Source organism: Lynx rufus, unplaced genomic scaffold (assembly GCF_022079265.1).
Source record: "Lynx rufus isolate CCGP_SWC_20201006 ecotype Redwood Valley unplaced genomic scaffold, mLynRuf1.p SCAF_2, whole genome shotgun sequence".
NCBI classification, from domain to species: domain Eukaryota; kingdom Metazoa; phylum Chordata; class Mammalia; order Carnivora; family Felidae; genus Lynx; species Lynx rufus.
In genome coordinates, this window is record NW_025814834.1 from 119,207,363 (window position 1) to 119,234,299 (window position 26,937).

General features: G+C 38.5%; 1 protein-coding gene and 1 pseudogene across 1 annotated transcript in view; both read left to right on the forward strand.

Moving 5' to 3' along the window:
* The window catches only part of FMO5 (flavin containing dimethylaniline monoxygenase 5), a 34,351-nt gene extending 16,727 nt beyond the window's left edge, over window positions 1-17,624 (forward strand). Inside the window, exons 4-9 of the mRNA XM_047085793.1 lie at window positions 1,325-1,487; window positions 2,522-2,664; window positions 5,545-5,744; window positions 11,800-12,152; window positions 13,872-13,944; window positions 16,830-17,624. Of these exons, the coding sequence (XP_046941749.1) occupies window positions 1,325-1,487; window positions 2,522-2,664; window positions 5,545-5,744; window positions 11,800-12,152; window positions 13,872-13,944; window positions 16,830-17,175 (1,278 nt within the window). The 3' untranslated portion in view covers window positions 17,176-17,624. The remainder of the gene's footprint in view (window positions 1-1,324; window positions 1,488-2,521; window positions 2,665-5,544; window positions 5,745-11,799; window positions 12,153-13,871; window positions 13,945-16,829) is intronic.
* Window positions 17,625-20,694: 3,070 nt separating this feature from the next.
* LOC124516572 (ras-related protein Rap-1A-like) lies at window positions 20,695-21,549 on the forward strand (annotated as a pseudogene).
* Window positions 21,550-26,937: the final 5,388 nt, after the last annotated feature.

Sequence of the window (26,937 nt, forward strand, 5' to 3'; positions counted from 1 at the left end):
CTTTTTCTGTATATTTTGGGCTTCAGATCTTGGAAGCCACCTGCCAGAATGGTTCCATTCCTTCATTTTATACTATTTAATTGCAATAAAACAAATGAGGGGAAATGTTTTCCCAGTTAGAGAGGGGAACTGACAGATATGGGAACTTAAAACCTTCTCAGTCCGCCACAACTTACCTGCTACTGCTTAGCCTTTTATACTTTCTGAAGTACTTGCCAATGCATTAGTTTTATGTGATCACAACAACCCAGTGAAGCAGTTATCGGGAACTTATTGAGGAAGCCAAGAAGTTAACTCTGGTGTAGAAGAAAGAACACTGAAATGGGGAATGAAAATTTGAGTTCTAGTCTTTGCTCTACCACTAATCAACTTGTGACCTCAGGCAAGTAAGTTCCTAAACTTTGATGTCTCTTGTTTGTAAAAATTTTCTTGTTTGTAAAACAAGATGGTTGTACTAGATCACTCCAATGGTTCCTTACTGTTAAGTCTTCCATGATTTTTCTGTCATCTTTAACCATGGCCATAAAAAACAAAACAACAACAACAACAACACAGATATTTCTGACAACTGGCAAAAAGCCTAAATCTTCTACCTTTTTGTTTCCCCCTGTGATGAGAACTATTTGGATCTACTCTCTCAACAACTTTCTTTTTTAATTTTTTTTTTTTAGTGTTTTATTTATTTTTGAGACAGAGAGAGACTGAGCATGAGCAGGGGAGGGGCAGAGAGAGAGGGAGACACAGAATCCGAAGCAGGCTCCAGGCTCTGAGCTGTCAGCACAGAGCCTGACGCAGGGCTCGAACTCATGAACCGCAAGATCATGACCTGCACAGAAATCAGACACTTAACTGACTGAGCCACCTAGGTGCCCCAGAGCTACCCAGGCACCCCTCAACAACTTTCAAATAGGACTTGTCTGGAGGTCAGGGGAGGAATAGGCACTTAATGCATGGGTGTCTCAGAAGCACTGGAGAAGCCGAAGTTCTATTTGAGTGTCGCATGACATCTTAGGTACTGGTCTAAGAGAACTAGTAATTTGCACTTTTCTAGAAGCAGGGGAGAGTGCGGCATTATCCTGCCATTTTATTTAGCCTGCCTCACGGGAGTTTTCTCACTCTGACCCCAGCCCCAAACAAAAAAGTTCTTATTTGTGAAATATGAAAATTAAATATTCCTGCATTAGCTCTATTATGTGATATCATACTTGTGATATCATATGTGATATCATATGTGTTAATACCCTGCAAAGAGAGACATGTCAGGGAAGATGTCCACTGTACAGGCTATGGTTACAGTATCCCGTAGCTATCACTTTTCTTTCAGACCACTGTGTGCAGTGTGAAGAAGCAGCCTGATTTCTCCACTTCAGGCCAATGGGAGGTAGTTACAGAATCTGAAGGGGAAAAGGAGGTAAATGTCTTTGATGGAGTCATGGTTTGCACCGGCCATCACACCAATGCTCACTTACCCTTGGAAAGCTTCCCTGGTGAGTAGTTTACAAGGAGGGAAGCCTGTGTGCCATACCCGTGACTGATCTCTGAGGAATGGGAAAATGGTGGTCTAAGTGATTCCTACCTTGGGATGAAAAAAGGGCTTATAATAATTCTACATGTTCCCCTGAAAGATGTTGGGGTGACTTTGATTATTGCCATTTGGGAGGCAGAAATAACATTATTTTCGGGGACTAGAGAAAAATTAGAAGGCTCCATCTTTGGTTTCACAACAACCTTAGTTTTTCTAAGGATCAAAAGAAAGAACATGAACTTGAAGGTTGAAGGATTTTTCAGCAATTGAGGAAACAAATGAATATTGAGTTTCTAAAGAAGAAATTAAAACTTCAAGAAAGAAGTTAATTATAGTCTTTGACCTGGATTTTCATTTTGAAAAAAATAAAGCACTCTATTTATTATATTCTAGAGTATATGAAAACATATAAACTCCAATTGAAATGGAAGTATTTAATTTATTTCTTTTGAGACAGAAAGAGAGAGAGAGAATGCACACGAGCATGTGTGTGTGCACACATGAACAGGGGAGAGGCAGAGAGAGAGGGAGAGGGAGAGAGAGAACCCCAAGCAGGTTCCTCACCCTCGGCATGGAGCAGCCTGACTCAGGGCTTGATCTGCAAACCGTGAGATCATGACCTGAGGGAAATCAAGTCAGTTGGCTTAACCAACTGAGCCACCCAGGCACCCCAAAAGTAGGTATTTAAAGAGGATGAAAAGACAAAAGATAATGGAGATTTTCTGAAGGAGTTTGGATTTGGGAGTCCACAAGTCCAAAATATAAACAGATCCTGAGTTAAGCTGACTATTCATGATAAGGAAATCACAAGATTCTGCTCTGAGACTGTGAGAAAAGAAAATAGGCAAATATATTCAGAAGGCAAGAGTGCAGCTGTGTAAAGGGAGACTATATGGAGATGTGTGCTTAAACTCTACACACCGCTAACAGAATGAATGATTTGACAAATGACAGCAGATAAACCTCATCGGATAATTCTTTTCCCTTCCCCTGCAGGAATTGAGAAGTTCAAAGGACAGTACTTCCACAGCCGGGACTATAAGAATCCAGAGAGTTTCACTGGAAAGAGAGTCATTGTAATTGGCATTGGAAATTCTGGAGGGGATCTGGCTGTGGAAATTTCCCACACAGCCAAGCAGGTTTGAATCAGTAAATTACTTTGCTTCACCAAAGAAGATGTATGTGGACCCAACATAGAGTATAAATACCTCTTCGTATAGCCCATATAGCAGCAAACACAGGGCTTGGCTCTGTGACCTCAGTTGGCAACATTATGTTGATGATATGAGGGAGCCAACATTCGCTGTTAGATTCCCATCATTCAGTTGACCTCACACTAAAGAATCCCAGTGATCCCAATCAGCTGTCTCTTCTGAATGTGCTTCTGACTTTAAAGACCATGCAGTTCCTTGGGGAGTTTGGTCGAATGCAGCCTTCAGAGTGTGGCTCTTGTTTAGGACAGCAGAAGTGCCACAGTCTTACGTGAAGGAAAGCACACTGGTTTAGCTGAAGGCTTTGTGCTCATAGGATGGTGGGGGAATTTTCCTCTTCTCTTCCCAAATGGAAAAAAAGAAGCAGTCTAATCTTTCCGAAGATAACGTGGATATCAGTATGGAAAGCATCCACACTGCGGTACATGCAAGTTCGCCTCAGCCTCTGCATACAGTTCAGTAATAGAAGGACATTCACCCTAAAGCAATTTCTATGTCCTAGAGGTCTTTTTTGTTTTTTATCATAGATTTTGAACTAGGAAGAGAGTGCCTTCATTGTAAATTCCTAGAAAAAGATGTGTCATTGTTACATTTTGTTATTCATGTCTTTATTGAATCATAACTTTATTGGCAATAGGGGAATGTCTGGTTATTTTCTAGTAACTTTAATTAAGCTGTGTTTCTCCACAAATATGTTTTAAATTACTATTTTTCAATAGAAGTTTAATGCTGCAACTTTGTTAAGTGACCTTTACTCAGAAACTCCATTCAATAACACTTCTCAGTATTATCCCCATCCATCACCACAAAAGTAATTTCATATGTTATTCCATGCATCAATTCAACAAGCTTTATCAGGAAATTGGTATTAAAAAAAGGGTTAAAATGTGTGTAGGTGTAATGATCAAAGATTGTGCAAGGTATATGGTAGGGATCCAAACATGTTGAATGGTCAGTTATAAGGGCGCTGAGACTTCCATGCACTGAGGAACTGTAGATTGCCAAAGAACAAAGCATCTAGAGCGGGTGGAGATAAGGTGGCTGTGTCTGAGAATGGCCGGGACAATGCACAGCAAAACCATGTCTGCGTGGCAGGGGCAGTGCCGACATCCCACAAAGCAAGCCAAAGACACTCACTTGCCAGGTTCTAACTTTTTGCTTTATGTATTAAATTGTATTTATTAGAATTTGTTTGTAAATCAAAAAATTTAAGTGGATCTGTAAGTTTCAGTATATCAAGGAAGTTTTGGTATAATAATTCTTGTGGTATAATGCTTTTGTGAAGAGAACATATCTGTTTCTTATAAAACAACTTTCCTCACAATTTTTTCTTAGAAATCATTTTTTCTTATAAGTATGGTGTTAAAACTAGGTATAGATAGAAAACTGAAATAAGAAGTATGATGATAACCATTAAGCATTTATTGAATGTTTACCATATGCCACACCCTTTGCAAAAACACTAATTCTGACAACAGCCTTGCGATGTATTATTGTCACAATTTTGTATGTAGGGAGCCTTTTAATTGAGACTCTGAGCATTTATAGGACTCATATACTTTTATAACAAAAGTTATACAGACTGCACATAAAGCTGTGTGATTCCTAGGACCATGCATACTCATTAGACTATGATATGTCAAAGTGCTCAATAATGAGAGCCCATGCGGTTACCATCAGTGAGAAGGTATGTGTAAAGTACATTATCATCCCTCTGTAGACAGGTCACCGTTTTATGGAAGAGCTTAGACAAAAGACCATAAAGCAGGTAATTACATCCCCAGAAAGTCTTGTAGAGAAGGAGGTACTTTTGCCAAGTAACTGAATATCAAAACTTTATCAGCTTCCTGTTGTTTGACTAGCGATCTACAGTTTTTCCTTTAAGCAGTCAGTGAAACAATTCTTCAGCAGCACAGGATTTGGGGTGACTCAGACCTGAGTTGGATATTCAGCCCTTTCATTTACTAGCTGTATGATCTCAGGCAAGTTATTCATCTTCTCATGCATAAAATGAGGATAAGAAGAACTACCTCAAGGGACTGTTGTATTGATTAAATAAAATATAGATAAAGGCCCTGGCACAATCACTTACAGGTCATAATTCTCAATAAATGGAAACAATAAATGGAAACAATGAGGATGATGTGTTGGGGAGACTAGAAGATGTGTATGCTAGACCCCCCACCGTGGAGGAAACACATTTGGAGAGACAGAAATGAGTGTAAAAAGTTTTAATATGGATATAAATGATAAATAACAGGTGTGGGTTTGTTTTGGGGTTTTGGGGGGTGTTTTGTTTTGTGTTGGTAATAGTGCTAACAATGTCAAAGGCAAAAAAGGCTGAAGGTTTTGGATTAAATGATGTGCAATTGCTTTCAGCTCAACTGCTCCATAATTTTAAATGAGTTGGACAGGTGGTAAGTGCTAGAGTAGCTCAGAGGATGGAGAGAAAATTGTCAGCCAGAATGGTCAGTAGTGTCTTACGGAGGAGGCAGACTTGATCTGGATCTTAACAATAAATAGGCTTTGGAGAATTAAGAGGATAGGCGACTTTTCAAGGAGGCATAATGCCATTAAGCAGAAATGCAGTGGTGGTTCAGAGCAAGACACATTCTTAGTGAATGCTCTAATCTAATTGTACACATAGTGTTTGAGAAGGAAAACTGCAGAGAATAAAACAAAGATCGTGCAGGGACTAAAAAGAGAGATGAATGAGTCTGGACTTAATCTTGAAGAGAGCAGGTGCTATCAAAGGATCATGAGCCAGAGAATGGCAAAAGCAAACCATTTTTTTTTTCCATGCCCCAGGTTTTCCTCAGCACCAGGAGAGGGTCTTGGATCCTGAATCGTGTAGCAGACTATGGATATCCCCTTGATGTGTTAGTCTCTTCTCGATTTAAACATTTTCTTTTGAGGATCTGTGGTCAATCATTAACAAACAATTTTTGGGAGAAAAAGATGAACCAAAGGTTTGACCATGAAATGTTTGGCCTAAAGCCTAAACACAGGTATGTTACCAGGATGGGGGTGGGGCAGTAATAGCCAAGGCACAAGAACAAGGACTGTTGGCACAGGTTAACAGAACTACCCCTACCCATACGTTAAGAAAACCCACAGATCTGTGGGGCACCTGGCTGGCTCAGTTGGAAGAGCATGCAACTCTCAATCTCAGGGTTGTGCGTTTGAGGCCCACATTGAGTGCAAAGATTCCTAAAAAGAAGAAAAAGAAAAAGAAAGAAAATCCACAGATCTGAGATCAGATTTCTATTTTGCCCTCATAGGAGTCCAAGATCTACTCATCTGTAATCTTCAAGCTATGACTCTCCTTGACCTTAACCATTTTATTATTTCCTCAGATACAACTTTTTAATTTTTTAAAGGTTTTATTTTATTTTTGAGAGAGAGAGAGAGAGAAAGAGAGCGAGCAGGGGAGTGGCAGAGAGAGAGGGAGACCCAGAATCCAAAGCAGGTTCCAGGCTCTGAACTGTCAGCACAGAGCCGAACGCAGGGCATAAACTCACGAACCATGAGATCATGACCTGAGCTGAAGGTGGATGTTTAACCCACTGAGCCACCCAGGCACCCCACAAGTTCTTTTTACATGATGCCCAGTAAAAACAACAAAATGGGAGCAGAGGGCAGTGTTCATTCATTTATCCAACAAATACTGAACACGCGTAATGAGCCAAACATTATACGGGGCATGAGAACACAGAGACTAAAGACCTAATAGTAATGCTAATACAAATAACAACACTTTATTTTTGAGGACTTAATATAAGACAAGCATAGTGCTAGACTGGAGTTAAATACATTATCTCATTTAATCCTCATTACAACCCTAAAGGTTAGTACTATTTTTCATTTCCATTTTGCAGTTATAAAAATTGACACTTAGAGAAACTAATTTGTCTGAGATCACACAATAAATGTCAGACTCTAAAAATGGATTTTACCTTAAATACTCTAAGGAGGAGACAGACAATAGAATATGATGAATGCATGGAGTGCTATGGGGGTATGAAGGATGGGAGTCCACACAGTCAAGGATGTAGACTATGAAAGCATTTCTAGAAGCTGATTTTGAATGCTTTATTCCCTCCAATTTTTTAAATTTATTTTTTTAAATTTATATCCAAGTTAGTTAGCATATAGTGCAACAATGATTTCAGGAGTAGATTCCTTAAGCCCCTCACCCATTTAACCCATTCCCCTCCCACAGCCCCTCCCACCACCCCTCCAGTAACCCTCTGTTTGTTCTCCATATTTAAGAGTCTCTTATGTTTTGTCCCCCTCCCTGTTTTTATATTATTTTTGCTTCCCTTCCCTCATGTTCATCTGTTTTGTATCTTAAAGTCCTCATATGAGTGAAATCATATGATATTTGTCTTTCTCTGACTAATTTCACTTAGCATAATACCCTCTAGTTCCCACGTAGTTGCAAATGGCAAGATTTAATTCTTTTTGATTGCCAAGTAATACTCCATTGTGTATATATATATATATATATATATATATATATATATATATATATACTACATCTTCTTTATCCATTCATCCATCAATGGACATTTGGGCTCTTTCCATACTTTGGCTATTGTTGATAGTGCTGCTATAAACATTGGGGTGCATGTGTCCCTTTGAAACAGCATACCCATATCCTTTGGATAAATACCTTGTAGTGCAATTTCTGGGTCGTAGGGTAGTTCTATTTTTAGCTTTTTGAGGAACCTCCATACTGTTTTCCAGAGTGGCTGCACCAGTTTGCATTCCCACCAGCAGTGCAAAAGAGATCCTCTTTCTCCGCATCCTCGCCAACATCTGTTGTTGCCTGAGTTGTTAATGTTAGCCATTCTGACAGGTGTGAGGTGGTATCTCATAGTTTTTATTTGTATTTCCCTCATGATGAGTGATGTTGAGCATTTTTTCATGTGTCAGTTGGCCATCTGGATGTCTTCTTTGAAGAAGCGTCTATTCATGTCTTTTGCCCATTTCTTCACTGGATTATTTGTTTTTTGGGTGTTGAGTTTGATATATTCCCTCCAATTTTTTATCCTCTTAAATGCTCAGATTTACTTCCTACAAAATAGTAAGTACAATGAGCACCCATACACCTTTCACTTAGATTCACCTGTTAGTAACAGTTTGCTATATTTGCTTTCTCTCTCTCCCTTTCTCTGAAGATAAGTAAATCCCATCTATCCATCTGATTATATCACATCCATCCATCCATCCATCCATAGATGAATACTACATATTCTTTCCTGAACCATTTGAGAGTATGTTACAGCCACTCTAACACACTTTACCCTACATTCTTTAGCATATATTGCCTAAGAAATAGGGCATTCTCCTACATAAACATAATACAATGATCACATGGGAAGTTCAGCATTAATAAAATACTATTATCTAATGTATCACATTCAAATTTCCTAAGTTGTCCTAATAATACTATTTATAGCTCTTTTATTTTTAAATCCAGGATCCTTTCAGGTATTACCCCACTGCATTTTTTTTTTAACTTTCAAGTTTTATTTATTTATTACACCCCACATGTTGACATTAGATTCCCAGGCTCCTCCTCACCCCCATTCATGTCTAAATATACAGCATTGCGTATATATTTGTGCAACATTATATTAACATTAAAATAAATTATAACATTAAATTATATTAAAATAAAACATTAAACATTAAATTATATTTTAAATAGCAATTGATCATACCATGCTGCTCCTGAAATTCTTCCTACTTATACATTGTGTAAAACAATTGTTTCAGGTTCCTGACTTTTTAAATAATTTTTAATTTAATTTTAATTAAAAATTTTTTGTTTTTGTTTTAATGTTGAGTCATAGACGTCCTTTCCATATTTTAGATTTTATTCTTTTATTGGATATGTAATTTATGAGTATATCTTCCCATTCAGTAGGTTGCTTTTTAATTTTGTTGATGATTTCTTTCACTGCGCAAAAGTTTCTTATTTTGGTGTAGTCCTAAAACTTTATTTTTGCTTTTGTTTCCTTGCCTGTGAAACCTATCTAGAAAAATGTTGCTAAGACTGTCAAAGAGATTAATGTCCATGTTTTCTACTATGACATTTATGGTTTCAGGTCTCACATTTAGGTCTTTAAGTTTATTTATGTTTATGATACAAGAAAGTGGTGCAGTTTCATTCTTTTGCATGTAGTTGTCCAAATTTCCCAGTACCATTTGTTGAAGAGACTGTCTCTTCCCCATTTCAGATTCTTGCCTCCTTTGTTACAGATTAATTGATCATGTAAGTGTGGGTTTATTTTTTTTTATTTTATTTTTTATTTTTTAAAATTTACATCCAAATTAGTTAGCATATAGTGCAACAATAATTTCAGGAGTAGATTCCTTAGTGCCCCTTACCCATTTATCTCCCCCGCACAGCCCCTCCAGTAACCCGGTTTGTTCTCCATGTTTAAGAATCTCTTATGTTTTGTCCCCCTCCCTGTTTTTATATTATTTTTGCTTCCCTTTCCTTGTGTTCATCTGTTCTGTGTCTTAAAGTCCTTATATGTGTGAAGTCATATGATTTTTGTCTTTCTCTAATTCCACTTAGCATAATACCCTCCAGTTCCATCCACAAAATTGCAAATGGCAAGATTTCGTTCTTTTTGATTGCTGAGTAATACTCCATTGTATATATATACCACATCTTCTTTATCCATTCATCTGTCGATGGACATTTGGGCTCTTTCCATACTTTGGCTATTGTTGATAGTGCTGCTATAAACATGGGGGTGCATGTGTCCCTTCAAAACAGCACACCTCTATCCCGTGGATAAAGGCCTAATAGTGCAATTCCTGGGTTGTAGGGTAGTTCCATTTTTACTTTTTTGAGGAACCTCCATACTGTTTTCCAGAGTAGCTGCACCAGCTTGCATTCCCATTACCCCATTGCATTTTATTGTCATATCTCTTTAATCTCTTCAATTGAAATAATTCACCATTTTTTGACATAGATTTTTTTAAAAGAATCGAGCCACTTGTTTTATAAAAAGTCTCAAAATTTGGGCTTGCATAGTTGTTCTACCTTTACTATATTCAGGGGAAACATTTTTGCTACAAATATTTACAGGTTTTGCCTTCTTGGTAGATCACATCAGGAGCCACATGACATCAGTTTATCCCGTACTAATGATGTTAAATTTGATGCCTTGAATAAGGTGGCACATACCAGTTTCTCCTTTGTAAAGATTTTCTTCCTTTGAAATTAATCAGTTGGGTGATAGTTTGAGACTATGTTCTTCAACAACTTTTCACTCATTTATTTCACCCAATTATGGAAACTGTAGCATCCATGACTTCAGTGATTACAAAATGAATTGGGGTTTTAGAACAATAAGACATAGTCAAGCAAATAGGGTAAGGAAGTAGCATTCTAAGTACAAGGTCTTAGAATAATGAAAAATACATTTTGCTCTTGGACTTGCACGTAGCCTGGTTTGGCTGGACTATAATAAAATGGCAAAGATCAAAGAGTGATTGAGTACCTCTCCAGCCTCACTGAACAGGTACATTAAAACCTGTGTAGGGGCGCCTGGGTGGCGCAGTCGGTTAAGCGTCCGACTTCAGCCAGGTCACAATCTCGCGGTCGGGGAGTTCGAGCCCCGCGTCAGGCTCTGGGCTGATGGCTCGGAGCCTGGAGCCTGTTTCCGATTCTGTGTCTCCCTCTCTCTCTGCCCCTCCCCCGTTCATGCTCTGTCTCTCTCTGTCCCAAAAATAAATAAAAACGTTGAAAAAAAAATTAAAAAAAAAAAAAAAACAAAACCTGTGTATCCTCTGCTAAATAAAACTTTTGAAGCGAAGACAGTCCAGAGCCATTGAAAGATTTTAAACAAGCGAGTAACCTAATAATAAATACATTTTGGAACAACTACTCCGAAAATGATGTAGAAGATAACTGAAGGGGAATGGAGAAGGAGGCCCTTGTAACAGTCCAGGTAACACAGAGAATAGATAAAACTATTCTGAGGATATTAAGAGGAGAAAGGGAAAGCCCATGTGAACAGATAGAAGACTCACAGTTTTGTGGCTTGGAAAACTATGTGGATTGTGGTACTATTTGTGAAAAGGAATAAGTTTGGAGAGAAAGATAAATGCTGTTTCTAGGAAATATTACTTAACAGGCAGGCCCAGGGGATCCCAAGGGAATTCATAAAAAAAAACAAAACATTTTGATATAAAATTTCAAATCCTAGACTGTATGTAACCTTGGGCAAGTCACTTTCCTCATCTCTAAAACCTGGATAATGACACCTGTGCTGGGTCTTTCACTGAGTTTATGTAAGGCTCAAATAAATGAGTGTATATAGAATCCATTTACAAATTGCTAAATACATGTAATTTATTACACAGCTTGCAAAATGATGGTCTAATTCTAGCTCGTGGTGGTTTGAAAGTGGAAAAAAGACTCAAAAGAACGCTGATAGTCCAGTCTTATAGACCTATTGATATATGGATAGAAACTATAGGCCTGGGGCGCCTGGGTGGCGCAGTCGGTTAAGCGTCCGACTTCAGCCAGGTCACGATCTCGCGGTCTGGGAGTTCGAGCCCCGCGTCAGGCTCTGGGCTGATGGCTCAGAGCCTGGAGCCTGTTTCCGATTCTGTGTCTCCCTCTCTCTCTGCCCCTCCCCCGTTCATGCTCTGTCTCTCTCTGTCCCAAAAATAAATAAACGTTGAAAAAAAAAATTAAAAAAAAAAAAGAAACTATAGGCCTGTGGCCATTTCATATCACTGAAAATATTACTATTCCTTGAGAAACCATAGATACACTCTTCAAATAAGACCATTTTTCTTTTACTTCTCCAACATCTTCTCTTTCAGTGCCATCTAGGGCCCAACTTCTGCTCTGAGATCCAGATCTGTTCCAAGCTGGTATATTAGACCTTTCCCACATTTCATGGATAGACCAAGAGAGAGACCATTGACATATTGTTTAACTACTTCCATCAAAGTAGAATTTTACTTACGTTACTAACATTCTATCTCACTCTCATTTCTCCTTTTGATCTTTATCACCACTCACAGACCTCTGAGTCAGCATCCAACAGTGAATGATGAACTGCCAAATCGTATAATTTCTGGCTTGGTGAAGGTGAAAGGAAATGTGAAGGAGTTCACAGAGACAGCCGCCCTATTTGAAGATGGCTCCAGGGAGGATGACATTGATGCTGTTATCTTTGCCACAGGCTATACTTTTGCCTTTCCTTTTCTTGAAGATTCTGTTCAAGTAGTCAAAAACAAGGTATCCCTATATAAAAATATCTTCCCTCCTAACCTGGAAAAGCCAACTCTTGCAATCATAGGCTTGATCCAGCCTTTGGGTGCCATTATGCCAATTTCAGAGCTCCAAGGACGCTGGGTCACTCAAGTGTTTAAAGGTAAGTGACCAGACAAGTTGACTAATTACTTAATGGTATGTTTAATTATGTTTATGTTCTTGCTTTTAAATAGGTAGAAAGTATGTATGACTGTAATAGTGCCTGGCATAAAATTAGTGCTCAAAAATTATTCTTGAGTGAATATAAAGTAATAATTTATAACCATACACATATATTGGAATCTCCTGGAAAATCTTGCCCAAAATAGGCATGCTTTGCCTGGTGATGTTTATTTTAAAAGTCTGGGGTAGGCCAGACATAGATAGCTAAGAAAGTGTTCCTCAGTTGATTCCAATGTGCACTCCAGACTAGAATCCACTCATCTATATTTTAGACAACTGATATATATATTTGTGAAGCAAAAGTCATTATAGAGAAAAGCAAATATAGAAATGGTGTGATTGATTTCAGCCAAAAATTAAGACCTGGTTAAAGACTCGTCCAGAATGTGTAAGATTCAACCTCTCAAATTCTTACTTTCCCCCTTTAACATCCCCTGTTTCAGTTTTGGCTAGGAGAACATGAGAAAAAACTTTAGGATTTGGGATAGTAGGCTCAACATGAATCAGGAGAATGATATGGCTTCTAAACGGCCTAATTATATCTAGCATCATTAAAGAATTATAATATCCTAGAATTTACAACTGTTCTTCTCTAAACTGGTCAGCCTATACCCAAAGACATATTTTAGAAGTGAAACTGGAGTGCATGAAAAGGAGAGAGACAAGAATGGTTCAGGGATTTGAAAATGTACCTACCATTTGACGTACAACTGAAGGAGCTGGAGAGGTTTAACTACAGAAGATAAGATTCAGGGGAGATAGGAGAGTTCCCTTCAAATATTTCAAGAATGTCCCATGCCAGGGGCAGCTTGGTGGCTCAGTAGGTTAAGCATCCAACTCTTGGTTTCAGCTCAGGTCATGATCTCACAGTTTGTGGGTTTGAGCCCCACATCAGGCTCTGTGCTATCAGCACAGAGGGATTTTCTCTCTCTCTCTCTCTCTCTGCGCAACCCCATGCTCTCTCTCTCCCTCTCTCTCAAAATAAACATTAAAAAAAAAAAAAGAATGTCCCGTGGCAGAAGGATTTGATTTGCTCAGTATCACTTCAAAGGGTTGACCAGAACCAAGGAGTGAAACTTTGAGGGTTGCGCAAAATCAGTTTAAAATTAAAAACAACCACGCCAACTGTTTTTTGTCAGCTGTTGCCATTTCAAGATGAAATGGCCGCCTCTGAAATTGTGAAAAATCCAAACAGAAGAGGAAAGCCTTATCTTTCATAGGACTTTAGTCATAAAATGGGATCAAGAGTTCATTTTTACTTCCTTCTCTCTGTGGTAAAGCCTGTTTGTTACTAAGAGTACAAATGTACCCTGCCCTTTATTTTGCTCTTTATTTTTCACATACTTTTGGGACCATTTATCATTTCCTTATGTCCATATTTCATTTCCCAATTGGAAGATGAGGAGGAAGATATTGATTGGAAGACAGTATCGGAGAAATCTCTCCCAAAGAGATAGTAGAATAGAGTAAGTTACCGTCCTTAATGGCATCATATTGTGGTGGTGATAGGGGAAGGTGATCCAGTGAATTGTAACCTACTCGAGTACAAAAAATTATTTTGTATTTCTTTGAATTCTCCATGGCATAGTAATTGTTAATAGGATTATTGTTGTCAGTGAGGTAATCTTACACTTAAAATTTTGATTTTTCTCTTTAGGGCTAAAGACATTGCCCTCACAAAGCAAAATGAAAGCAGAGATAGCTAAGGCTCAAGAGCAAATGGCAAAAAGGTAAGAGAGTGTGTGGTAATTTCCTTCTTAGTTCTTAATTAGAGCAATATTGGACTATGTTTATCTTCCTCGTGTTATTTTAAGGATTTAGATTTTTTTTTTCTTTTGTTAATGTTTATTAATGTTTGAGAGACAGAAACAGAGCACGACTGGGGGAGGGACAGAGAGAGAGGGAGACACAATCTGAAACAGGCTCCAGGCTCCAAGCTGCCAGCACAGAGCCTGATGTGGGGCTCAAACTCACGAACTGTGAGATCATGACCTGAGCCGAAGTCAGATGATTAACTGACTGAACCACGCAGGTGGTCCAGGATTTAGATTATATTTTGAAGGGAAGGGAAATGATAGTTTGTGTGACAATAAAATGGGGAAATAGCACCAAATGGTTTGAATATGCATGGAAAAGAACAGAAAAGCATTTAAAATCCTATGATTAGAACCTAAAAGAAAGATAGGAAAAAGTACATGGAGGGAAAATCAGGTATATTAATTTTGGCAGGATTACTTGAAATGCTAGTGGAGCTGCCAAAGGAAGAGGGTCAATGATTTAATGGGAAGAAGATATGGCCCAGTCAGAAATCTGTAGGTGTATCTACAAATCAGCACAGGTGAGCACGGGGCTGGCTCAGTTGGTAGAATATCAGACTCTTGATCTCTGGGTCATGAGTTCAAGCCCCACACTGGGCATAGAGACTCCTTAAAGAAAAACAAAAAAACAAACCAGCATAGGCTACTTTGTCAGCTGTCATCATGTAACAGCACCCTCAGGTCACAGCAGCTCATGGTGTGAACAGTCTTTGTGATCTGGGAAAGTGGTAACATCAGCTAGTTGCTTAGTGCTTGGGCCAACATGGTAATTTAGCAATCTGAATTTTGGAACTTGAGTTTATACACTAGGTGATTTTTATTTGGACAAAGTGGAAGTTGATGGTAAGTTCCTAAATTTTTGTGCAAAAGTTAGGGGTATAATCATTCCAGGCCCAAAGAGGTGGTTTTCTTTCACTGATTTTACTAGCATAACTCTCCCCTGTCTGGGAAGAGGAGAAAGTTTTTAATTAACCCTGATATCCTTTCCAGGTATTCTGCTGTTTTTCTCCTTTCACTGCCAGATTTCTACAATAAATATTCTACATTATATGCTCTAAATTCTCATTCTTTTCTTCCTCCTAAGCCTCCTGTATTGTAACTTCTATCCTTCTGCAACTGTTCTCTTGAAGGTCATCTATGACCAATTCCATTTTTCTTCTCACTGGTGAGTTTGGTGCTTGTAAATGTCTCTTCCTTCTTGGAGTGCTTTCTTTCCTTGCTTTTCTGGCAGTAAATATCCTATTTCAACTTCCCGCCTCTCTTTCCCCTGACTTATTTTTGTCTAACTACCTTTTGACTGTGAGCAGTCCCCAAAGATACAATTTAACCTTTATCGAGGGTCAACTGTGTACGCACACTACGTGTTTTATATGCATGGCTTCATTTAATCCTCCCAACAACCCTACAAGGCTGGTACAAGTGAATCCCTTTTGATAAACCTTTATGAATACTCAGCTCTTGACCCACCACTGAAGGATAAATGTATGCCTACAGACCCTTCAGCCAACATAACATCCATAAGGGGAAGCTCTCAAATTCTTTCCTGTCTTCACTTCTCTTTGAAACTAGTCCCATTTCAGGAAATTGCTATTTGACCATCTGTCAGTTCCTCTGAAATTCTTTTTTTTTTTTCAACGTTTTTTATTTATTTTTGGGACAGAGAGAGACAGAGCATGAACGGGGGAGGGGCAGAGAGAGAGGGAGACACAGAATCGAAAGCAGGCTCCAGGCTCTGAGCCATCAGCCCAGAGCCTGACGCGGGGCTGGAACTCACGGACCGCGAGATCGTGACCTGGCTGAAGTCGGATGCTTAACCGACTGCGCCACCCAGGCGCCCCAGTTCCTCTGAAATTCTATCTCACTAATTCTACCTCAAATTTATTTTCTATCATTTTTTTCCTGTCCCTGTTTTTGGATTCCTCAAGCAATCCCATCTAATCTCAATTAGTTTGACTTGGTTTTTCTCTTCCTTCCTTTCTGTCCTACTCTTCTTTGTTTTATTTTCATTATAGGGGAAGAAAAGTTACCAGTGAGCTCTCTAAATCCCACTCCTGCCACAAGTATCTGTTACCACATTTTCCCTCTAAAAAGTTCTAGCTCTTCAAATCTGCACTTGGTGTAATGCCTCCACCTGGCTCTGTTTGGATGGCCACTACCTCTTGTGGGATAAGTCATCCCCCCACTCCTTTCAGGATTCCAAATTAGCACTGGCCCGGGGAAGTCCTGCTCTGTGGACCCCACTACCACTGCCTCATAAAACAATTGAGGGTCCCAAATTTGAGAATTTTTGTGGTGAGTTTTCTCATAACATCAGAGTCTTCTCTGAATCTGCTATATTTGCCTCTCTCTATCCATCTTTGTTTTCCACAACATGCCTCTTCTACTGTAGGTAGCACCCACAGATATTCTATGCTCATATTCCACACTCATTCCTGCTTTATTCCTTCACTCTGCTGCTCCCCTGACTTGTAACACTTTGCTGTTTGCTAGCAGATATGTCTTCCACATCTTTCAAGGACATACTGCTCTATTTTAACTACCCTCTTCTAACATTTCTACTTAGCAATCTAAAACCACACAATATACCAAAAATCTTATATTCTCTTGTGCTTTATGTGTATCTATCTTCTATCTTCCAGTAGATTATAAGGTCCTTAAGGATAAAGACAATGTCTTTCCTTTCTTCTTTGTTTTCTACAGCTCCTAGCCAAATACGGAGCCAATAACAGGCAATCAGAAAGCACTGATTAATTGACTGAACTATTGACAGGCCATGGCTTCTGTCTTCTCTGCTTCAGGTATGTGGAGAGCCAACGCCATACCATTCAGGGAGACTATGTAGATACCATGGAAGAGCTGGCTGATCTCGTGGGTGTCAGGCCCAGTCTGCTGTCTCTGGCCTTCACTGACCCTAAATTGGCAATACAGATGATCTGGGGACCCTGCACTCCAATCCAGTATCGTCTACAAGGCCCTGGAAAATGGGATGGAGCCCGAAAAGCTATCCTCACCACAGAAGATCGTATCAGGAAGCCACTGATGACAAGAGTTATCGAACACACTAATTCCACGACTTCAACAATAACAATGGCTAAGTGTATGCTGGCTGTTGTTTTCTTTGCTATAATTGTGACCTACTTTTAGCTGTCCCATTTGTCATTGCCCCAGTTTTCTTTGGAAAGCTGCATCTAGAGATGCCTTCAGAATCTGATGAGATTGAACAGCTCTCGGCTTCACATTGTTCAGGAATCTACTTTTCTCTTGCCAAAGCATTAATCTTCTTTCCTCTTTTCCTTACAGTGAGACTCTAGCTTTTCATTCATATTGATTTCCCTCCTGTCCTCTTGTGACCCACCACTTTTTCCTTTCAATAACCCCTGGACTATGAGCTCAAGTATCCTTTCAGTCATTTTTGTAAGTCCTTAGCAGACTTCTTGACATGTGGTATGTGCTTGATAAATGTTGTCAATATTATGGTGGGGAGAAGTCAATATCTGTATACTGGGTGACTCCATGGAACTCTGCTTCTTATAGGATTTGATATTCTATTAGACGTTCAATCTTGGAGCACCTGGGTGGCTCAGTCAGTTCAGTGTCCAACTCTTGATTTCAGCTCAGGTCATGAACCCCGGGTTGTAAGATCAAGCCCAGTGTCAGGCTCCATGCTGAGCGTGAAGCCTGTTTAAGATCTCTCTCTCCCTGTGCCCCTCTGTTGAGTGTGCTCTTGCTCTCTCTCTCTCTCTCTCTCTCTCTAAGGAAAAAAAAATAGCTCAATCTTTTCTTTTTAATACTGTAACTAAATGTAGGTTTCCTGAGAGATCAGAGAATTAATGGTCTTATATACATCTAAGATATATAAACACTTAAAACATTTTATTTCACTAGTGATTCACTACTGTGTCTGATACCTCATCCTTTTTACTCTTTTCCCCTAAGCAATCTGTCTTTATTTTCTCAATGAAGAAACTACCTTCAACTTTCTATGCTCAGGGGTCATCCTAATAATCCAGCATCTGTGAATAGATTTGACTTGGCTGAAAAACTTGGGATTTTAAGTTAGCTGTCTGATCTTCTTTTGATCTCTTAGTTCCCATATTAGGATCCAACAAGACTTTGCCTTAGAAAATATGATCCATAGCTGCCAACTTTTGTGGTATGGCCTACAAATGTCATTTGTCTCCCCTCACTCCTACTTTCTCCTCTCCACTCCCTCACACACACAGAGTCTAAGTAGTCAATATTCAAAGAGGTTACTTATGTATTAAAACAAAATTGATACTAACTAAATACAGGAGCAGTCTGCTTAAAACAGTTCTCTTAGGGGCGCCTGGGTGGCTCAATCGGTTGAGTGTCTGACTTCAGCTCAGGTCATGATCTCACAGCTCGTGAGTTTGAGCCCCGCATCAGGCTCTGTGCTGACAGCTCAGAGCCTGGAGCCTGCTTCTGCTTCTGTGTCTCCGTCTCTCTCTGCCCCTAACCCACTCGCATTCTGTCTCTGCCTCTCTCAAAAATAAAATAAACATTAAAAAAAAACTTAAAAAAAAAAACAGTTCTCTTAATGGCATACAATGTAGTTCTGAAAAACAGCAAATGAAAAGCAGAGACTCCCGTTTATGTCTCAGGACTGCTGTTGATCCTGTTTTCTCATTTGTAGAAGCTCTAGTCTGTTCTTGTCTCACAAAGTTAAACAAGTGTTAGCTATTGGGCACACCAAATTTCATCAACAATGGGACTAGATGTACCAGCCAGGTTTGTATTGATAAATAAGCTGTCATGCAACACATTTTCACATTGCTGCCTGTCATATAACCCAAGGACAAATCTGAACAGCTAAAGAAAAATTAGAAATTATTATTTCCCAATGTAAATGCACATAAGAGAACCAGAAATGTAAGAACTACAACTTGCTCCTAATCATTTAACTATTTGCTCATTTAACTATTTACTATTTAACTATTGGCCTAATTTACAGGTAGAAATGCCTTTTGAAAATTAGAGAACAAAGAAATGGTATTACTTCTTAGGTCTTTTTCCTTCCCTAAAACTTGTGATACTGGTGATTTATCATCTTTTAAAAATGGACTCAATATCTTACAATCTGCAGATTATTCTAGTCCAAAAGTAAAGGTTTCTTACTTCTTTTTCATTTCCTTCTTTTAACATATAAATTTGCCTTTTTTAACATGTAAGCTTATTGAATGAACAGCCCTTTGATAATGTAATTACCAGTTATCAGCAATAAGTACCCCAATTTCCTCTTTAAATAAAAGTATGTAATTATAACCTCATTGACTCTCTCATTTTATTTATAATATGCAAGGTTACAGAAAAAATCATTGGTTAACTTGTAAACCAAGCTAAAAGTGAGATATGAATAGGAAACCAAACTAAAAACAACTCCAGATACAAAGCCCTCACTGCTGATGAATGTGTACTAATATTCATCACTTTACCATCCTTTGCTTTTGTAATTATGTTGAAAGGTTATATCACTTTCCCATTATATCACTTTCCCATCATATTACACACACACACACACACAGTCTTATTATGCCAAGGAAGTAAGAAAGTGCTCAAAAAACAAACTGATGGGGGTATGTCAAAGGGATACAGAAGCCAACCTAAAGTGGTCTCAATGGCCAAAGGTAGAACAATCTGAGCCACAAAACAGATGACCTAATATTGGATTATAATAAAATATAAAACATATCAATGAATCCATACAGATATATATAAATGATTGAATAATTTAATAAGTGGAGTAGAATAGACAAATTTCCCATACAGAAGAATTCTAAACAATTTATATAAATATTCTACCCTCAAGGAAATGGGGCATAACTCCCCACTCCTTAAGTATAGGCTACAGAGAGTATATTCCTTCCAAAGAGAACAGTATGGAAAGGGGAAAAAAATAACATTACAGTGGAGAGATCTGACAAACACTGCCTCAGGTGCATGATCAAAATGAACATAACCAGTGAGTCATGTTGATAGTCGTGCAGCCTTAATATGTGATGACAAGGGTACTTTATCCCTGTGGTCTTCCTCCCCAAAAATGATAGCACCGTCTAATCATAAGGAAACGTCAGACAAACCCAAGTTCAGGAATATCTTACAAAATAGCTAACCATGTTGAAACTATCAAGATCATCAAAAACAAGGAAAGTCTGAGAAATTGTCATAGTACAGAGGAGCCTAAAGAGACCTGACATCTAAATGTAATGTATCTAAAAACAACTCAAGATACAAAGCCCTCGTCGCTGATGAATGTGTACTAATATTCATCACTTTACCATCCTTTGCGTTTGTAATAATGTTGAAAGGTTATATCCCTTTCCCATTGTATCATTTGCATATAAGAACATTGGATAGGATCCTGGAACATAAAAAGGACACCAAGTAAAAATTACAGAAATATTAGGCATGTGAGTGTGTTCTGGAGGTACCACTGCCAGCACCACCACCACCCAGAGCCTGAGCAGAGCCACAGCACAGCCACTGTGTAGGGGAGGGAGGAGGAGGACCAGACCCAAGTGGGGGATAGATTCCCAGAAGTGGGATGACTGGATCAGAGGGTGTTTACTCTGTGTATAACAGTGTGTGTGTCACTGTAACTTCAGTGGCATTGAGTAGATTGTCAGGATTCAAACAGACCAGGTCATGTGTGAGTATAAGCTAGTGGTCCTTGGTTCAGGAGGCATGGGAAATCTGATCTCACAGTTCAGTTTGTTCCCAGAATTTTTGTTGAAAAATATGACCCAACAATAGAAGATTCCTCCAGAATTCTTCAGAAAGCAAGCTAAAGTAGATTGCCAACAGCGTATGCTTGAAATCCTGGACACAGCAGGACAGAGGAATTTATAGCAATGAGGGATTTGTGTATGAACAACGGCCAAGGGTTTGCACTAGCATATCCTATTACAGCTCAGTCCGTGTTTAATGACTTATAGGACTTGAAGGAACTGATTGTATGGGTTAAGGACGCAGAAGATGTCCAATGATTTTAGCTGGCAATAATGTGACCTGGAAGATGAGCAAGTAGTTGGCAAAGAACAGGGTCAGAATTTAGCAAGATGGTTAAAAAAAAAAAAAAAAAAGGAGAAAAGGGTTAGGAAGATGGTGGTATGACCATGCCTTTTTAGAATCTACTACAAAGTTAAAGATCAACATTAATAAGATCTTTTATGACCTGGTCAGACAGATAAATAGAAAAACACCAGTGGGGAGAGGCGCCTGGGTGGCCCAGTCAGCTAAGTGTCTGACTTCTGCTCAGGTCATGATCTCACAGCTTGTGAGTTCGAGCCCCGCTTCGGGCTCTGTGCTGACAGCTGGGAGTCTGGAGCCTGCTTCGGATTCTGTGTCTCCCTCTCGCTCTCTGCCCCTCCCCAACTCACACTCTGTCTCTCTCTCTTTCTCTAAAAAATAAACATCAAAAAAAAATTTTTTTTTAAAGAAAAAAGAAAAACACCAGTGGAAAAGAAGAAGCCCAAAAAGAAATCCTGTCTGCCGCTTTAGACCCGCAGTAAGCAGCAGCTCTGGGCCAGATTACAGGAATGAACTGTGGCCTAACTGGGAAATACGAGCATTCCAGACTTCAGAAATTAAATCTGAAGAGGCTTCTCCTGTTTTATATATTAGGTGAAGAATTTAAATCTTGTATCGGCTTGCACAATTTCCCTGGAGAAAAAAAAAATTGCTCTCTGTATTATCACTTGGAAAATAATAGTATGTCTCCTTTGTAATAGCAGTTATAACAGATGTGAAAATAAATATACTTGACTCTAATATGATTACAAAAAAAGAGCACGGATGCATTTCAAATGTTAGATAGTACTACTGTAATCAAATGATTTCATATTGACCTTTTTATCATGATTCTTCCCTGTCCAGCACTAAAAAAGTTGAACCATTATACTTCATATCTGTAATGATACATATTATGAAATTTCCCCTCAAACCCATTGCACCAGATAACTTTTTGAGTCACTGGCTTCATTTTGTATTTAAAAAATTATGGGGGCACCTGGGTGGCTCAGTCCGTTAAGCATTCGATTTCAGCTCAGGTCATCATCTTACGGTTTGTGAGTTCGAGCGCCACATATAGGGCTCTGTGCTGACAGCTCAGCCTGCTTCGGATTCTATGTCTCCCTCTCTCTCTCTGCCCCACCCCCACTCGTGGTCGGTCTCTTTCTCAAAACTAAATTACGAAATACCCTTGTCATGATATTCTAATTAAAATTGTGCATAATCCTTTGCAAAAATGAGTCTTTCATAGGAAAAAAACTGGGATAACTGATTTCTATGGTTTTCAAAGCTAAAATATATAATAAATCAACTCTAATATTGCTTTTGGTATTTTACCATCAGATTAAATTACAGCTTTTATGAATGATTAAATTTTAGTACATTTTCAAAAAAACTAAAGAAATATTAATAAAGTATGGATTTTGGTTAATAAGAATGTACCATTATTGGTTTATTAGTTGTGACAAATATACCATAGTAATGGGAGATGTTAACAATAAAGGAAATTGGCTGTGGGGCATATAAGAACTCTACCATTTTTGCAACTCTTCTTAAATCTAAAATGATTCTAAAGTTTAAAAATTACTTAAAAAAATAAAGAAATACATTTTTTTTTTTGGTTCAGGGCTTGACCCAGAGCCACATTGTAGTGAAACTTTCTCAGAGAGAGGAAGAATATTGGATAGTATCATTAATTTAAAGTACTATGTTTTCCCTTAATTATATATTAAGTTGTTCTAATAAAGCATAATATAACTTACTTTAGCAATTTTGTTTTCTTTGCTGAATAAATATAGACTACAATTGTAGAGAGGAGAAAACAGTGAAATAAGGTCAAAAGAGACCTCTTGAAATCACTTAGATAAGTTCTTTCCTGTAGCTGAGCAGATTGAGTTAAGTCTCCACTAGCAAGATATATGGTATATTAATGGTAAGTACATTCATAAATGAGATGATTTTGCTTAATACTGAGTCTGTGCCCTGTTACTTTTGTCAATGGCAATATAATATACAATAGGATATAAACATCCTCCATACTGCTTACTTGGAATTTTCCGAAGTGCTGTGTTTTTCCATGCTTCTCTAAACATTCTTTTGCTGTACCCTCCTCTTTGTAAATTCTCCACTTGCCTAATGGCTAGCACTTCTTTTACCCTCAAGATTCACTTCATCTGTTATCTTCCAGGAATCTCTCACTGATCTCCAATTTGAAACAGGTGACCTTTTGCGCCCTTATCGTACCCGGTATGTTGCTTAATTTTATTTGGTGAATATTTTTGGCACCTATGTAATATCAATTGGTTCTTTCCCCTGTTTCCTCCTTGAACTACTAATTCTTTGGAGGAAGAGACTTTGTAATTACTCTGTATGTTCCCAGGGCTGCTTAAAATACAGTAAGACCTCAGTAAATTAGTAATTAATTAATTGAATGAATAAATTCAACGTATTTTTTAAAATAGGAATGTTTTTAAAGGATTAAATAGGGGCACCTGGGTGGCTCAGTCAGTTAAGCGGCCGACTTCGGCTCAGGTCATGATTTTGCGGCCCGTGAGTTCGAGCCCCACGTCAGGCTCTGTGCTGACAGCTCAGAGCCTAGAGCCTGTTTTAGATTCTGTGTCTCCCTCTCTCTGACCCTCCCCTGTTCATGCTCTGTCTCTCTCTGTCTCAAAAATAAATAAACGTTAAAAAAATGAAAAAAAATAAAGGATTAAATAAAATTGTGTATATACCTCAATACACACATACATAAAAATAAAATAATAAATAATACTTTTATTAAAAAGTGATTGAGGAGCTTAAGGATGCTTAACATTTTGAAATGTCTTTCAGTACCTTGACACTTTAAAAAAAATTTTTTTAACATTTACTTATTTTTGAGAGACAGTGCGAGACAGAGCATGAGCAGGGGAGGGGCCATTTCTCCCAAGAGTCCTGATTCCTCTTATTCGAGAATTATATTAGAACCCAAAAACTAGGTGCTAGGTGTACTCATTGCTACTGGGATGTTTTTTCTAGGCCCTTCAGAGGCCAGAACTTGGAAATACATGTGCATATACTAACACATGAATACACACATATTCATAATTATTTCTGTATTTGTCCATCTGTATCTATTAGTAAGGTAAACGTGAATTCATATTGATGTCTTCAAATCTAACCCAGGATTTAGAGATGGACATGCACCATCCTCTCATCGTACAGATGAGAAAATTTATAACTAGAAAGATAAAGATACTTATCCTAAGTCAAACAGTTTACAGTTAGCAGTCTCTTTGTACCAAATCAGTACTCATGTGGTGATACTATATACATGCGTGTATGTGTGTGTCTGTATATATATATATGCTTATTAATTAAGATGCTAATCGAAATACTAATTCTTCAAATAATCTAAGTTTATACTTTTGGAAAAGGAAATTCTCAGTAAGTGTTTAGTCATAAGTATCACTATAGACATTTATGTGTCTTTAAGTGCCACTTTTAAGTGCCAGCTAGGGTCATACCTAGCTGGAGTCATGGTCACTCCCTTGAAGATGTCAAGGTTGTGAGCAACTGAAGAGCAGGGGGCACTTAGTACTAGGCCCTTGTCAAGTTCTAAAAAATGAATGAGGTACACATATCATTTTTGGAAATACTGGCTAAATATTTAACCTGAGCCTTGTTTATAAAATGAGATATAATTATTCATTCAGCTTACCCTCATGGGGCAGTTTTGAGATCACATGATATAATTCATATGCAAATTCTTTGGAATCTGAAAGAAAGAATTATGACAATATGGTGAGGAAAATTCTGGACCCTTTAATTTCGTTCCTCTTCCTTTGGGTGGACAGAATGTAAGAACATCACCACCATTTCCGGGCAGAATAAAATTATTTTAAAATAAAAAATAAGAAACCACAAAAGACCCCAAATAGGCAAAGGAATCTTGAGAAAGGTGAACAGAACTGGAGGTATATTCCTGATTTCAAACCACTATAATCAAAATAGTATGGTACATATATAAAAATAGATACACTGATCAAAGGAAGAGAGTATAGGGCCACCTGGGTGACTCAGTTGGTTGGGCTTCCCACTTCAGCTCAGGTCATAACCTTGCAGTTCATGAGTTTGAACCCTGCATCAGGCTCTGTGCTGACAGCTCAGAGCCTGGAGCCTGCTTTGGATTCTATGTTTCCCTCTCTCTCTGCCCCTCACCCTCTCATTCTCTCTCTCTCTCTCTCTCTCTCTCTCTCTCTCTCTCTCTCTCCCTCCCTCCCTCCCTCCCTCCCTCTGCCTTTCCCTCCCTGGCTTATGCTCTCTCTCAAAAATAAATAAAAACATTGAAAAAAATTTTAATTAAAAAAGAAAAAGGAAGAGAATAGAGTCCAGAAATAAACCCACCTATATACAGTCAACTAATCTTTGACAAGGGCACAAAGAACACAAAATTCTGAGAGAGTCTCTTTAATAAGTGGTACTGGGAAAACTGAATATCCACATACAAAACAAAAACAAAAACAAAAACAAAAAACCTCTACCTTATAACCTTATACCACTCACAAAAACTAACTCAAAGTGAATTAAAGATTTGAATTAAGACCTGAAACTATAAAACTCCTCAAAGAAAACATAGAGGATAGACTCCCTGACTTTGGTCTTGGTGCTATTTTTTGGACTGGACACCAACAGCAAAGGTAATAAAAGCAAAAATAAACAAGAGGAACTACATCAAACTAAAAAGTTTCTGCACAGCAAAGGAAGCCATCAACAATATGAAAAGGTGACCTTTGGAGTAGGAGAAAATATTTATCTGATATTGAATGATATATCTAATCTATCTGATAAGGGATTAATATCCAAAATATACAAGGAATTCAGACAATTTAACAGCAAGAAAACAATCCAACTAAAATATATGCAAAGGTCCTTAGGGTTCTGGTCACCAATTCCAACGTTGGCATACCAACAAACAATTCTCAGGACATGTGGGAAATCAAATAGCTATGTCCTGGTAAAGGAGATTATAGGGAACGTGTTATACTGCTTTCTGGCCATCTGAGAGGAGGGTTGAGGGGCTGATCCTTCCAACTCATGGTATGGTTTAATCAGACGGGCAGGTGCCCAGCGTGATCCTAATGGGAGAACACATGCCTATCCCCTTCCCCAAGTTATCAGTTCATAAAGTCCTTTCCATGAATTATCACCTTGTATGTCTTTGAGTAAAACCTTGGCTAGTATAGTAGAACCGGAAGGTGGTGCAAAAGCCACTTGGCAGCTGTGTGGACTTTAGAATATCAAGTGGGTTGCACAACACAGGCAATTCATAATCAAGATTTAGGTATTCTGATAGGAGTGGAAATGCTCCAGGCCATTATATCACGCCCAAGCCGATCATAGGTTATTCCAACAGTGCTCTACTATTGCAATTGCTGCCTGGTCCCGAGTCCCTGACATAAAAACAAAAACAGGTTTCTTTGCCACCATATGGCAGGGAGCCACTGAGCCTTAGGTTGATTTCGTGAATAGGTTACAACAGAGTATTTCCAGGCACATAGATAATGAAGAAACTGCTCAAGTTTTATTGCAGCAATTGGCCTATGAACTGGCAGGCCGCTCTGTCTGGCATACGTACTCAAGCCAAAGGTATCCCTGAATTCATTAGGGCGTGCCAAAATGTGGGAACTGAGACACATAGCACACAAATTCTTGCAGCTATTATGAGGACGTCTCCAGCCTCTCATGCCTGCTTTAAATGTGGAAAACCAGGGCACATGCAAAAGGACTGTCACCAACGAACAGGGGACAAACTAGTAAGTTACCCAATAAAGATAGTCCCAGATGTAGAAAAGGAAAACACTGGGCAAATCAACGCCCATCTAAATTTGATAAAGAAGG